This window comes from Nycticebus coucang, chromosome 9 (genome assembly GCF_027406575.1).
Source record: "Nycticebus coucang isolate mNycCou1 chromosome 9, mNycCou1.pri, whole genome shotgun sequence".
In the NCBI taxonomy this organism is placed as follows: Eukaryota; Metazoa; Chordata; class Mammalia; order Primates; family Lorisidae; genus Nycticebus; species Nycticebus coucang.
The window spans coordinates 36,546,870-36,561,611 of record NC_069788.1 but is presented as its reverse complement, the minus strand read 5'-3'; the positions used below and the strand labels follow the sequence as shown (position 1 = coordinate 36,561,611).

Sequence of the window (14,742 nt, the reverse complement as noted above, 5' to 3'; positions counted from 1 at the left end):
CCCTGGGCAGTGAATGATGGCCAACTTCCTCAGCAGCCAGATGGCGGCTAGGAGATCTAGTATCTCTTGTTTATTCTTGACCATTTTACCTTCTGCAGTCAGTAGCCCCCTCTCTTGGTAGATAGCTCCATGGACATGGGCCATGGCAAACATGTAACGGCTGTCAGTATAGACATTGACTCTCTTCCCCTTCCCCAGAACTAGGGCCTTGGTGAGGGCAATGAGTTCTGCCCGCTGGGCAGAGGTACCACTCGGGAGGGGCTCGGCCCACAATGTCTCTGACTCAGAGACCACTGCCGCCCCTGCATACCTGTGTCTGTCCTTCATGAAGCTACTACCATCCGTGAACCATGTTTCCTCAGCATCAGGCAGTGGCTGGTTGGTCAGGTCCTGGCGGAGGCTGTGGACCTGAACTAATATGTCCTGGCAGTGGTGGAATGGTGCTTCTGCATTTGGGTTAGGTAAGAGAGTGGCAGGATTTAGGGCTGCACTAGGTAGGAATCAAATCCGCTGTGGATTTAGCAGCAAGCTTTGATAATGTGTCAGCCAGGCGTTACTCATCCACCGATCCGGTGGCTGCTTCAAAACCCCCTCAATGGTATGGGAGGTAATTATTAACAGTTCTTGTCCTAGAGTGAGTTTATCTGCATCTTTTACCAAGAGGGCAGTGGCTGCTATGATGCGTAAACAAGGAGGCCATCATGAGGCCACTGGGTCCAGTCTTTTAGACAAGTAGGCAACTAGACAAGTCCATGGTCCCAGAGTCTGAGTCAGTACTCCCTTGGCCACCCCTTTATGCTCGTCCACATACAGATGGAAGGGTTTTGTTATGTCAGGGAGGCCCAACACAGGAGAAGTTAGTAGGGCAGTCTTGAGCTCTCTGAATCCCTGTCTGCTGACCATTGGAAGGGCTGCCCCTCCTTGGTGGCTTCATAAAGGGGCTTGGCAATTTCAGCAAATCCTGGCACCCACAGCCGGCAAAATCCTGCTGATCCTAAAAATTCCCACACCTGCCTGGGAGTAGTGGGAGTTGGGATCCTGAGCACAGACTGTTTCCTGGCTTCACTCAGCCACCTTTGGCCATCCTTAAGCACATATCCCAGATAACTTACAGTTTGTTGACAGATCTGGGCTTTCTTCACTGATGCACGATATCCCAAGTCTCCTAGAGTGGCAAGTAGATCCCTCGTTCCTTGTAGGCAATCTTGTTCATCAGCAGCCACTATCAGTATGTCATCTACGTACTGGAAGAGAGTTAGGCTGGGGTGTAGCTTATGGAACTCACCTAAATCTTCATGTAGAGCTTCATCAAAGATAGTCGGAGAGTTCTTGAAGCCTTGCAGTAGGCAGGTCCAGGTCAGTTGTCCATTGATACCTTCCTCCGGGTCACTGCACTCAAAGGTGAACATAGCCTGGCTTTGTGGAGCTAGGGGTAGACTGAAAAAGGCATCTTTCAAATCCAAAACTGTGTACCATGTCTGAGTTGGGGCCAAGGCACTCAAGAGCGTATATGGGTTTGGCACAGTTGGGTGAATATCCATCACTCGTTTATTGACTTCCCTCAAGTCTTGCACTGGACGGTAGTCATTAGTGAGGGGTTTCTTGACAGGTAGTAAGGGACTATTCCATGCTGACTGGCAAGGGATTAAAATTCCTGCCTGTAGAAGGCGCCTAATATGTGGAAGTATTCCTTTCTTTGCTTCCTCTGGCATAGGGTATTGTTTGACCCATATGGGTTCTTTTCCAGGTTTAAGCTCTAACAGAACTGGGGGCTGATGAATGGCCAGCCCTATTCCTCCTGTTTCAGCCCATGCTGAAGGATGGGAGTGGAGCCAAGCACCAATGTCAGCTTGTGCTCGTGGTGGTTGTTGGTGAAGTTCGTATTCATCCTCTAGCTGGACAGTTAGAACTTGTATAGGGCACCCTCGATTATCTGTAGCCTGGGGTCCATCCTGCTTGAAGAATATCTGGGCCCCAATTTTATTCAGCAGATCTCTGTCCAGTAAGGGGTATGGGCAATCTGGGATGACCATAAATGCATGGGATACCCAGCCCATGCCTAGGTCCACAGTTCTTCGGGTAGTCCATGAATACTGTTTCACCCTTGTTGCCCCTTGAACCCAAGACTTCTTTGTGTCCAGTTTACCCTGATCTGCTATAAGTACTGAATGTTGGGCACCCATGTCTACTAAAAAATCTATTGGTATCCCCTCCACCTTAAGGGTTACCCTGAGTTCAGGGAGGGGTGCTGAACTCTGACCCCTCTAGTCACTCAGTTCCCCAAGCTCTGGGATGTGGGTCTTACCTTGGGGGGCAGGCTTGCCAGCTCCCCTTTTAGGACATTCTTTGGCTCAGTGTCCCATTTCCTTGCAGTAGGTGCACTAGTCCTTTTGTAGGTGCTGGCGGGCCCCCCAAGGTTTTTCCTCACCTTCGTCTGTTAGTCACCGTAGCCAGGCGTGCGTTAGTCGCCATAGCCAGGCCTGCCAATCCTGAGGCTCAACAGCAGTGGCAGCCAGCAGGATTTTAGCCAAGTCGTGAGTTTGCTTGGCCTGAGCTTGCGTCTGCTTCTCCTCTGGAGTTTCCCTATTATTATATACTTTCTCAGCCACTGCAAGCAAATCCTGTAGGGTCAGGGGTCAGGACTCCTCTTTCAGAAGAGGCCGGGACGTCTCCTCGGCACTCCTGTCCGGCAGCCTCCAGCGCGTCTGCCTTGACTTCACACCGACCACTCCTTTTACAGATTTCCAATTTTAAAAAATAACCATGATAGGGCGGCACCTGTGGCTCAGTCGGTAAGGCGCTGGCCCCATATACTGAGGGCGGCGGGTTCAAACCCGGCCCCAGCTGAACTGCAGCCAAAAAATAGCTGGGGGTTGTGGCGGGCGCCTGTAGTCCCAGCTACTCGGGAGGCTGAGGCAAGAGAATCGCTTAAGCCCAGGAGTTGGAGGTTGCTGTGAGCTGTGTGATGCCATGGCACTCTACCGAGGGCCATAAAGTGAGACTCTGTCTCTACAAAAAATAAAATAAATAACCACGATAGACAAGACAAACACTTACTACTTAACGGCTCTTCAGGTCGGGTGTCCTCAGGGGATCTTGGGGATCCCGGACGAGCCCCCGAATGTTATGCCCAGATCGTGAAGTCCCCAAAGACCACCAGGGAGCTGAGGCCAATGCAAAAGCAAAGAGCCTTTATTGCAGCAAGCTTGATCTTGGGCTCCTGGCTTGCAACCTTTGCAGCAGAGCCCCCAGGAGCCTGAGCTTGAGCTTGCTGCAATAAAGGCTCTTTGCTTTTGCATCAGACTTGGCTCCCTGGTGGTCTTTGGGGACTTCGTGATCTGGGCATAACATACCCATAATAATTAAAAATAAAAGATTAACCAAAAAGGAGTTTGTGATGGGGGCTGGAAAGAGGAGTGGGGTAGCAGGTATGAGGACAGCAGGTCAACTTTTCGTGTGGGGTAGGTACCCAGGTGGACATGGGCTCTTTCCTCAGTCCTAAGGAAATCTCTGGTTGGGGGCAAGGTGTATCCTCTGGTTCAGCCTCTCTTCTCCCAAAAGGTGGTTGCCTGAACAGTCCAGGAGTACTTGTGGGTAGACAGCCTTGCAGATACCTATGTTTAAACTTTGGAAAGTGGGCTTCACATGTATAGCTGTATTTTTCACATTATAAAAGCAGTGTTAGCTTGTAGAAAATTTAGAAATGTGGAAAAAAGTAATCTCTGTGTATAATTATACAGAAGGTAGTCATTAACACAGTGGTCAACTTGATCTTGCCTTTTCTGAACGTAGTTTTTGGTTCTGTGCATGTGTTTTAACGTGGGTCAACTCATTTTGCATATATAGTTATTTATTTATTTATTTTTTGAGACAGAGTCTTACTATGTCACCCTTGGTAGAGTGCTGTCACATCACAGCTCATAGCAACCTCAAACTCTTGGGCTTAAGCCATTCTCTTGCCTCAGCCTCCTGAGTAGCTGGAACTACAGGCACCCACCTCAAAGCCCAGCTATTTTTTTGTTGCACTTGTCATTGTTGCTTTTAGCTGGCGCAGGTGGGGTTCAAGCCCACCAGCCTTGGTGTATGTGGCTGGCACCCTACCCACTGAGCTACGGGTGCCACCTGTTTTTATTTTATTTTATTTATTTATTGAGACAGAGTCTCATTATGTTGCCCTTGGTAGAGTGCTGTGATGTCATAGCTCACAGCAACCTCAACCTCTTGGGCTCAAGCAATTCTCTTGCCTCAGACTCCTTTGTAGCTGGGACTACAGGTGCCCACCACAAAGCCTGGCTATTTTTTGTTGTTTAGCAGGCCTTGTCTGGGTTCCAACACCCATCAGCCCTGGTGCATGTGGTCAGTGCCCTAACCACTGAGGTACAGGTGCCCAGCCTGTTTTGATTTTTTACAACAGTCTCACTCTGCTGCCTTGGGTAGAGTGCTGTGCATAACAGCTCACAGCAACCTCAAACTCATGGGCTTAAGCGATCCTATTGCCTTAGCTTCCCAAGTATCTGGGACTGCAGGTGCCTGCTACAATGCCTAGTTAGATTTTCTATTTTTAGCAGAGATGGGTTCTCACTTTTGTTCAGGATGGTTTGGAACTCATGAGGTCAAGCAATCCAACTGCCTCGGCCTCCCAGAATGCTAGGATTATTAGTGTGAGCCACTGCGCCTAGCCTTGTTTTCTTTTAAATTTTTATTGTTGTGGCCAGGCTCAGTGGCTCCTGGCTATAATCCTAGCACTTTGGGGAAGCTGAGGTAGAGGATCTTTTTTTTTTTTTTTTCATTTGGAGTCTCACTCTGTTGCCCTAGGTTAAAGTATAGCATCAGCCTGGTTCACAAAAACCTCAAACTCCTGGGTTCAAGTAGTCTACCTGCTTCATCCTCTTGAGTAGCTAAGACTACAGCACCCACTACAAGGCCTGGCTAATTTTTCTATTTTTAATAGAGATGGGGTCTTGCTCTTGCTCATTCTGGTTTCGAACTCCTGAGCCCAAGTGATCTTCCTACCTTGCCCTCCTAGAGTGCTAGGATTACAGGCGTTGGCCCCTGCGCTCAGGCCTTCCCCCCCCCCCGCCACCATTTTTTTTTTTTTTTTTGATTAGTCAGGCATGGTAGCACGCACCTCTAGTATTAGTTGCTTAGAAGGCTGAGGTAGGAGGATCTCTTGAGCCCAGGAATTTGAGGTTACAGTGAGCTGTGATGATGCCACTGCACTCTAGCCCAGGCATCAGAGTGAGACTCTATCTCAAAAAAAAAAAAAAAAAAAAATGTATCTGTGTGATAACTCACATATTGTTCAAAAGTTGAATAGTACTTTTGGGCTTGTTATGAAAAGTGTAGCTCCTACCCCAGCTGCTCTCCCATTGCTCTATGGCAACCACTTTCCATTCTGAGCTCATTCCTCAGAGATTTAAGTTTTATATTTGCAAATTAGATTATTTCACTACTTTTCAAAAATTTTTTGAGATTCAGATATTTCCTGTTGACTTTCTACTGTGGAAAATTAAGCCATTCAGACATTTCTCCCCCTTCCAGAATATTTATCACCAACTTGGGGTCAATTACTATGCTCCTAAAGATATTTATCATAGCTGAACTATGTGTGATTACATTTATTTATTATGTAGTTTTCATAAATACAATTTTAACTCTGATATTACATTTCTTTTTTTTTTTTTTAGGACACATTAAAATTTGCTTTAATACTTCTTTGGGGGGAAAAAAACACACTTGTAGTGAATGAATAAGAAACATGTTTATGCTATTATTTGTATCTACCATGCCATGAATTCATAGGGGAAGAGGTTCCAGTCGCTCAGGGAGACACCTTGCCATTGAATGTGACAAAGTGTTGATTGACTTTTAAATTCATGGGAAATAGGTTCCAGCACCTTGTATCACTGTTACATGGGGGCTATTGGTTATCCTGTGTGCTATGCTGTACACCTATTATGCCATGAGCTCATGGGGAATAAATAGGTTCTTGCGCCTAAAAACATGGGTCCACTAGTACTCCTGTGTGCTATGTTACATGCTTATTATGCCATGAATTCATTAGGGAATGGGTTCCCGGAGCTCAGGCTCCTTTACATTAGTTCTCACAAAGTGGGCTTCTCTGGGTGGAGCAGGCTGGCGCTTCAGTTGAACCCAGGTACCTTTCTCTTTGGCTTCCTTATTTTTCTGATCATTTTCCTTCACACATTTCAGGAAGCTATCTCGGCTTTTAGAGTGCTTAATATGCTCAAAACGAACATTAATCCTCTTCGTGAGGATCTTGCCCTTAACTTGTTTGTTTACAACAATGCCAACAGCACGCTGGGTAACATTGTAGACTCTTCCAGTTTTGCCATGGTAACATTTGTGTGGCGTGCCTTTTTGAACAGTACCCATTCCCTTGATGTCTACAATATCACCTTTCTTGTAGATTCGCATATATGTGGCCAAAGGAACAACTCCATGTTTTCTAAAAGGCCTGGAGAACATGTATCGGTGCCTCTCCTCTTTCCCTTTGTGTTTGTCATTTTGGTGAATTACTGGAAGATGGCGTCTCCGGCCGAAAGGCTCCATTTATTTTCTTTCTTTTTTTTTTTTTAGAGACAGAGTCTCACTGTACCACCCTCAGGTAGAGTGCCGTGGCGTCACATGGGCTCACCGCAACCTCTACTCTTGGGCTTACGTGATTCTCTTGCCTCAGCCTCCCCAGCAGCTGGGACTACAGGCGCCCGCCACAACGCCCGGCTATTTTTTTTGTTGCAGTTTGGCCGGGGCTGGGTTTGAACCCACCACCCTCGGCATATGGGGCCGGCGCCCTACTCACAGAGCCACAGGCGCCGCCCTCCATTTATTTTCTGTTATCAATGAGGCTGTTAAAAGTATTTGCACACAAAACTTTTTGAAAAATTTAGGATTTGTTGGGGGGTGGTGGGGAGAGTGGAGAGACAGAGTCTCACTCTTTTACCTGGGCTATAGTACAGTGGTGTCATCATAACTCACTACAACCTCAAACTCTTGGGCTGAAGCAATCTTCCTGCCCTAGCCTCCTGAGTTGCCAGAAGTGCAGGTGCACATCACCACACCTGCCTAATTTTTCTATTTTTTGTAGAGATGGGGTCTTGCTCTTTCTCAGGCTGTTCTCAAACTCTTTTTTTAAAAAACAGTTCTATTGATTTCATTTTTGTTCTCTTGGCTTTTTTTTTTTTTTTTTTTTGAGACAGTCTCACTATGTCACCCTCAGTAGAGTGCTGTGGCGTCACAGCTCACAGCAACCTCAAACTCATGGGCTTAAGCGATTCTCTTGCCTCAGACCCAAGTAGCTGGGACTACAGGTGCCCACCACAATGCCTGGCTGTTGTTGTTTTTGTTGTCATCATCATTGTTGTTTGGCAGGCCCAGGCTGGGTTCGAACCCACTAGCCCTGTCCAGCACCCTACCTGCTAAGCTACAGGCACCAAGCCCGGTCTCAAACTCTTGACTTCATGCAACTCTCCCCAAGTGTTAGGATTAGAGGCAGCAGCCATTGCACCTGCCCAAAATTTAGGATTTTTTTTTTTTATTTTGTAGAGACAGTCTCACTCTATCGCCTTCTATAGAGTGCCCTGGCATCACACAGCTCTCAGCAATCTCCAGCTTCTGAGCTTAGGCGATTCTCTTGCCTCAGCCTCCCAAGTAGCTGGGACTGGGACTACAGGTGCCCACCATAACGCCTGGCTATTTGTTTGTTGCAGTTTGGCCGGGGTCAGGTTTGAACCCGCCACCCTTGCCTTACTCACTGATCCACAGGCGCTGCCCCCCCCCTTTTTTTTTTTTGAGACAGTGTCTCGAGCTGTTACCCTGGATAGAGTGTTGTGGCAGCATCATAGCTCACAGAAACCTCTAACTTTGGGCTCAAGAGATCCTTGTGCCTCAGTCTTTCTATTTTTAGTAGAGACAGTGTCTCACTTTTGCTGTGGCTGGTCTTGAACTCGTGAGCTCAAGCAGTCTGTCCACCTTGGCCTCCTAGAGTGCTAGGATTATAGGTGTGAGCCATTGCACCCGGCCTTAGATTTTTATTAAGCTGAATTTCTAGTAGTAAAACTACTGAAGCATGAGAAGGAATTTATTTCCTTTACCTTTTAGTTTTTTGTTTTTTTTTTTTTTTGAGACAGAGCCTCAAGCTGTCACCCTGGGTAGAGTGTCATGGCATCACAACTCACAGCAGCCTCAAACTCCTGGGCTCAAGCGATTCTCCTGCCTCAGCCTCCCAAGCAGCTGGGACTACAAGCGCCCGCCACAATGCCCAGCTATTTTTTGGTTGCAGCTGTCATTGTTGTTTGACAGGCCCAGGCTGGATTTGAACCTGCCAGCTCATGTGTATGTGGCTGGCGCCTTAGCCACTTGAGCCACAGGTGCCGAACCTCCTTTACCTTTTAATTGAAGTATGTCACACATTCAGTAATGTTAGATGTACTGCTCAAGGAATCTTCAGGTATGTACGTGCTATGTACCACGTCTCAGACTCAGTCAAGATGCAGTGTTTCTGGCTGGGTGTGGTGGTTCACGCCTATAATGAGCGCTCTGGGAGGCCAAGGCAGGTAGATCACTTGAGCTCAGGAGTTTGAGATGAGCCTGACCAAGATCGAGACCCCCATCTCTACTAAAAATAGAAAAACTAACCAGGTGTTATAGTGTGCGCCTATAGTCCCAGCTACTTGGGAGGCTGAAGCAGGAGAATTGCTTAAGCCCAAGAGTTTGAAGTTGCTGTAAGCTATGATACCAGGGCATTCTACCAAGGGCAACATAGTTAGACTCCGTCTCAAGAAAATAATAATAATAATAAATAAAAAGAAAAGATGGAGTGTTTCCATTATTCAGAGATTCCTCATGTCTCTTTTTAGTTAGTACCCCTGCCCCTTACTGGTAAGATAATGACTTTTCTTACTTTTCTCACTAACCATGCAACAGTTTGGCCTGTTCATGAACTGGAATGGACATTTCGAAGGGTCTTTATGCACAGGCGTGAGCATCACTTTGGGAGACATGAATTCTTGACTATCCCTGCCAGAACTACAACCTGTAGTTAACTCTTTGACCCTGGTTTTAGCACCTTCAGGGCAGGAGAAATCTGTTCAATGCCCAGGTCTATATAGGCACAGACAATCCTCTGGGGGATTGGGGAGGCTCAGGCACAGGGTGGGAGGCATATGTTGGGGAGTGGACTTCAATGGATTACTTTTTTGACCAGGCCCAGCCACAGTCCCAGACCCAGTCCCAGTCTCAGCCACCATCATCCAACAAGCGTCCCAGCAATAGCACACCACCCCCAACACAGCTCAGCAAAATCAAGTACTCAGGGGGGCCTCAGATTGTCAAGAAGGAACGAAGGCAAAGCTCCTCCCGCTTCAACCTCAGCAAGAACCGGGAGCTGCAGAAGCTTCCTGCCCTGAAAGGTACTTACAAATGGTCAGGGAGTTATTGCCCTGGGCCTAGAGGGTACTGGGTATTGGTGGAATGGAGTTTTGGGGGTATTTTGTGGGGAAAGGAGTTCCAGAGAACATGAGGGAGCAAGATGGTAGCAGGGTGGGCTAAGGGAAGGCTGTGAAGGGCAAGTAAGGCAGGGCAGTGTAGGTCTGGGAAGGAGAACCTGACTGCTGGGTCCCCCACAGATTCACCAACCCAAGAGCGGGAGGAGCTGTTTATCCAGAAGCTACGCCAGTGCTGTGTCCTCTTTGACTTCGTGTCAGACCCACTCAGTGACCTCAAATTTAAGGAAGTAAAGCGGGCAGGACTCAATGAGATGGTGGAATACATCACCCATAGCCGTGATGTTGTCACTGAGGCCATTTACCCTGAGGCTGTCACTATGGTGGGTACAGGGAAAGGACATAGTGGGTGGTGGGTGGGGAGTGAGTCCCTGGAGAAGCCTGGAAGGAGCTCTAACCTGGCTCTACTTGTCAGTTTTCAGTGAATCTCTTCCGGACACTGCCACCTTCATCAAATCCCACAGGGGCTGAATTTGACCCAGAGGAAGATGAGCCCACCCTGGAAGCTGCCTGGCCACATCTCCAGGTACTAGGGCAAGGAGACAGCTTGGCCTCTGTGGGGAAGGAGACACTGTGGGGAATGGAGACACTCTGAGTGTTGTAGCAAGGGTGTATCTCCCAGGCCTTGGGAATACCCTCAGTGGATACTTCTTTCCCTCCACAGCTCGTGTATGAGTTTTTCTTACGTTTCCTTGAGTCTCCTGATTTCCAGCCAAACATAGCCAAGAAGTACATTGATCAGAAGTTTGTCCTTGCTGTGAGTCCCTGAGATTCCTGTCCTCCCCTCCTCTTTCTTTTCCTTGAACTCTATCCCAAGCCCCCCTTTGCTGTGTTCCAGTGGCTTTTGCCCCTTATGCTCAATATATTGGGCTTTAGCTATGTCTGGGACAAGATTATGAGAGGAGTTACCAAACCTATTCTCTTGCCAGGCATAATAGCTCACCCCTGTAATTCTAGCACCCTGAGAGGCTGAGGTGGGAGGCTTGAGGTCAGGAGTTTGAGACAAGCCTGAAAAAGAGCAAGACCCTGCCTCTACCAAAAATAGAAAAAAATTGGATAGGTATTGTGGTGGGCACCTGTAGTCCCACCTACTCGGGAGGCTGAGGCAGGAAGTGTGTGGTTGCAATGAGTATGATGATGCCATTGTACTCTACTTGGGGTGACAGAGTGAGACCCTGTCTTAAAACAACCTGGCCGGATGCAGTGGCACTCAACCCCAGGGCAGCTGAGTGAGACTCTGTCTCGAGACTAGCCTGAGCAAGAGCGAGACCCCTTGTCTAAAATATAGCCAGGCATTATGGCTGATGCCTGTAGTCCCAGTTACTTGCGGGGCTGAGGCAAGAGAATCACTTGAGCCCAAGAGTTTGAGGTTGCTGTCAGCTATGATGCCATAGCACTCAACCCCAGGGCAGCTGAGTGAGACTGTGTCCCCAAAAAACAAACCCCAAAATAACCCTACTGTGCCCTTAAGGAGCTTCCAACATAATGGAGGGAAACAATGGGGTTGATAAACATGCATACCCAGACATCACTTTGGGTAGAGCAGTGTAATAGAACTGCTCTGCTTTTCAGAGACTTGTCCCCACTTCCTTTCTTCAGAAAACCTGGGTTTCCCCTGGCAGGACCCTGTGTCACCCCAGCCCCAGCCTTTCTCTGGCCAGTGCTTTACTTGCTGCCTTTCATCCCTCCTGCTGCCAGCTCCTGGATTTATTTGACAGTGAAGATCCTCGAGAGCGGGACTTCCTCAAGACCATTTTACATCGCATCTATGGCAAGTTTTTGGGGCTCCGGGCTTATATTCGTAGGCAGATCAACCACATCTTCTACAGGTGAGTCCAGGCTTAGGCATAAAGTGAGCTCCTGCAGAGGTGGAGTGGGAACACGGAGGTAGGAGGGCTCTGCAGAACGCTGGAGGGACATCAGGGGTTGTCAGAAGAGCCCTTTTTCTTCCCCCAGGTTCATCTATGAGACAGAGCATCACAACGGGATTGCCGAGCTCCTGGAGATCCTGGGCAGGTAAGAAGTGGGGTTAGGGCACAGATGCTTGAAAAAAGTTGGGGGATTGGTGCATTCAGCTTGGCCTTAACAAGACCCCCTTAATTCCTAGCATCATCAATGGCTTTGCCTTGCCTCTTAAGGAAGAGCACAAGATGTTCCTTATCCGTGTCTTGCTTCCCCTTCACAAGGTCAAGTCCCTTAGTGTCTACCACCCTCAGGTGAGCTGCCCTCCTCCTGATGGGCAACAACTGTGTGATCCCCAACACAGGCAGCAGAGAAAAGAAGAGTGGGAAGGCAGAAGCTGGGATAAGGGAGGCGGGGAACAGGTGGGATAATTCTTCTCCACACCTCCTCTTGCATTCTGGGGTCTTGTTTCTGTCACTGACCTCTCTGTGATCTTCGGGACCTGCATCTCACCTCATTTCTACCTCGAACTCTTGCAGTTGGCATACTGTGTGGTACAATTCCTGGAGAAGGAGAGCAGTCTGACTGAGCCGGTAATTCCCCTTCTGGGCCCCAGGGTCCACCTCTCACTGTCATTGGCATCACTTGCCAGTTTGTCGCTGTTGAGCAGTGGCTTAAGCAGGTGCTCAGAAGGGCTGTGACCTGATAGGTAATGTGGTTTCCTATCTGAAGGAGAAGTGAAATCTATATATACACCTGGAAAACAGATCTAAGCTAGAACAACGGTTAGCTGAGGTCATCTAAGTTGTGCCTACCAGGGTGGGGGAAGAGTGGGCAGGAAAGCTTCCTGGAGAAGCAGGCAGGTGTAGAGAATTTTATCCTCATGGCCTCCTCTTTTCACAGGTGATTGTGGGACTTCTCAAGTTTTGGCCCAAGACCCACAGTCCTAAAGAAGTGATGTTCTTGAATGAACTAGAGGAGATTCTAGATGTCATTGAACCTTCAGAGTTCAGCAAAGTGATGGAACCACTCTTCCGCCAGCTTGCCAAGTGTGTCTCCAGTCCCCATTTCCAGGTGACACTCAGACCCAGCAGCATATCCCAGTCCCTGCCTCCCAGAAACTGAGGTCTTAAGTGAAACAAGCAGTACCCACATTGAGTCCCACCTCTCCCCACCAGGTGGCAGAGCGCGCTCTCTATTATTGGAACAACGAGTATATCATGAGCTTGATAAGTGACAATGCTGCCCGAGTCCTCCCCATCATGTTTCCAGCACTCTATAGGAACTCCAAGAGCCATTGGAACAAGTAAGGTGCTGGGGTGGGGATCTGTTTTTAGAACCTTTGAGAGTGTGAAAGAACTAAAGAGCCAGGGGTCTTCCCCAGTCACTCAGCAAATAGGGTGACACTGCATATTGATAGGACCTTGGGAGACTAGAGAGGTAAGATGCCCACGTGAGAGATCTCCATGACAGCAGGGCAACATGACATTGTTCCTGGTGGTCAGCTGTTCTGCAGGTCACATCACAGCATAATTCTATTCTATGGGAAGCTGATGTTAGCTTTTTTTTTAATTTTGAGACAGAGTCTCACTTGGTCGCCCTTAGTAGAATACTGTGGCGTCACAGCTCACAGCAACCTCAAACTCTTGGGCTTAAGCAATTCTTTTGCCTCAGCCTCCCAAGTAGCTGAGATTACAGGTACCTGCCACAACGCCCAGCTATTTTTTGTTGCAGTTGCCACTGCTGTTTTAGCTGACCGGGGGCCAGGTTCGAACCCACCACCCTCATATATGGGGCTGGCACCCTACCCCCTAAGCCACAGGTGCCACGTTTTTTGTTTTCTTTTTTTAGAGATAGAGTCTCACTTTATCACCCTTGATAGAGTGCTGTGGCATCCCACAGCTCAGAGCAACCTCTAACTCCTGGGCTTAGGCAATTCTTTTGTCTCAGCCTCCCAAGTAGCTTTGACTATAGGCGTCTGCTACAACACCGGGCTATTTTTTTTGTTGTTGATGCTGCAGTTCGGCCGGGGCCGGGTTTGAACCCGCCACCCTCCGTATATGGGGCTGCCGCCCTACTCACTGAGCCACAGGTGCCACCCACCCTCTTTTTTAATTTATTTTTTTGAGACAGAATCTCAAGCTGTTGCCCTGGGTGGAGTGCCATGGGATTATAGCTCACAGTAACCTCAAACTCCTGGGCTTAAGCAATTCTCTTTCCCTCAGCCTCCCAAGTAGCTGGGACTACAGGTGCCTGCCACAACACCTGGCTAGTTTTTAGAAACGAGGTCTCACTCTGGCTCAGGCTGTCTACCCGCCTTGGCCCCCCAAGTGCTGGGATTACAGGTGTGAGCCTCTTAAAAGAGTTTATGTAAAGAATCTTGGAGTGGTAAAGACTTTTCTGCTAAAAGCAAATACAGTGTGGTCTGTGTAATGCAGTCCATCATGCTGCTGGGAGGCCATTAGTGAAGTGGTGGGAAGAAGGTAGGCCTTGAAGCATAGGGTGGGGGAAAGCATTAGTGCTCTGGTGGACTAATATTGATTGTAAAGATGATGAAAGACTAGTCTTAAGTCACATGATTTGGCTAGAGCTATTTGCTTATATTTTATAGAGGTTTGTGAAATGGGAGTAGTAAATGAGAAAACTCTAAGCAGAGACACCCCCTAGGAAAGAGCAAATTGAGGTACTGGCAATAAGGGCAGGCTCTGGCCTCGCATCCCTTATCTTTCTTTTGGGTGGCAGGACCATCCATGGACTGATCTATAATGCCCTGAAGCTGTTTATGGAAATGAACCAGAAGCTGTTTGATGACTGCACACAACAGTACAAGGCAGAGAAGCAGAAGTGAGTATCTCTCTCCCTGAGGACTGTCATCATCTACCATCAGCTCACTTTGCTTCTTTCAAGCCTAGCCCCAATCCTACTTTTGCTCCCTCAGGGGTCGGTTCCGAATGAAGGAAAGGGAAGAAATGTGGCAAAAAATAGAGGAGCTCGCCCGGCTTAATCCCCAGGTGAGGTTTTTCTGCCACTGCTATGAACAGTGGGGCCCATCTTGAGCTGGAGAGAATTAATTTGTTGGAGGAGGAACATGTATGAGGCAAACAGGCCCACAAATGTCTGAAGTGGTTCTCACCACTCATCTGTCCCTCCTCTTGCTCTCAGTATCCCATGTTCCGAGCTCCTCCACCACTGCCCCCTGTGTACTCAATGGAAACAGAGACGCCCACAGCAGAGGATATCCAGCTTCTAAAAAGGACAGTGGAGACTGAGGCTGTGCAGGTAGGAGGGAATGGGGTGGGAGCAGAAAATAATAGCT

General features: G+C 48.2%; 1 protein-coding gene across 1 annotated transcript in view; it reads left to right on the top strand.

Moving 5' to 3' along the window:
• PPP2R5D (protein phosphatase 2 regulatory subunit B'delta) overlaps positions 1–14,742 on the top strand; it is a 33,872-nt gene that overhangs the window by 17,855 nt on the left and 1,275 nt on the right. The window contains exons 3-15 of the mRNA XM_053601007.1: positions 9,227–9,431; positions 9,648–9,847; positions 9,940–10,050; positions 10,189–10,281; positions 11,223–11,353; positions 11,481–11,540; positions 11,632–11,740; positions 11,966–12,019; positions 12,330–12,500; positions 12,605–12,732; positions 14,169–14,270; positions 14,365–14,437; positions 14,589–14,705. Of these exons, the coding sequence (XP_053456982.1) occupies positions 9,227–9,431; positions 9,648–9,847; positions 9,940–10,050; positions 10,189–10,281; positions 11,223–11,353; positions 11,481–11,540; positions 11,632–11,740; positions 11,966–12,019; positions 12,330–12,500; positions 12,605–12,732; positions 14,169–14,270; positions 14,365–14,437; positions 14,589–14,705 (1,554 nt within the window). The remainder of the gene's footprint in view (positions 1–9,226; positions 9,432–9,647; positions 9,848–9,939; positions 10,051–10,188; positions 10,282–11,222; positions 11,354–11,480; positions 11,541–11,631; positions 11,741–11,965; positions 12,020–12,329; positions 12,501–12,604; positions 12,733–14,168; positions 14,271–14,364; positions 14,438–14,588; positions 14,706–14,742) is intronic.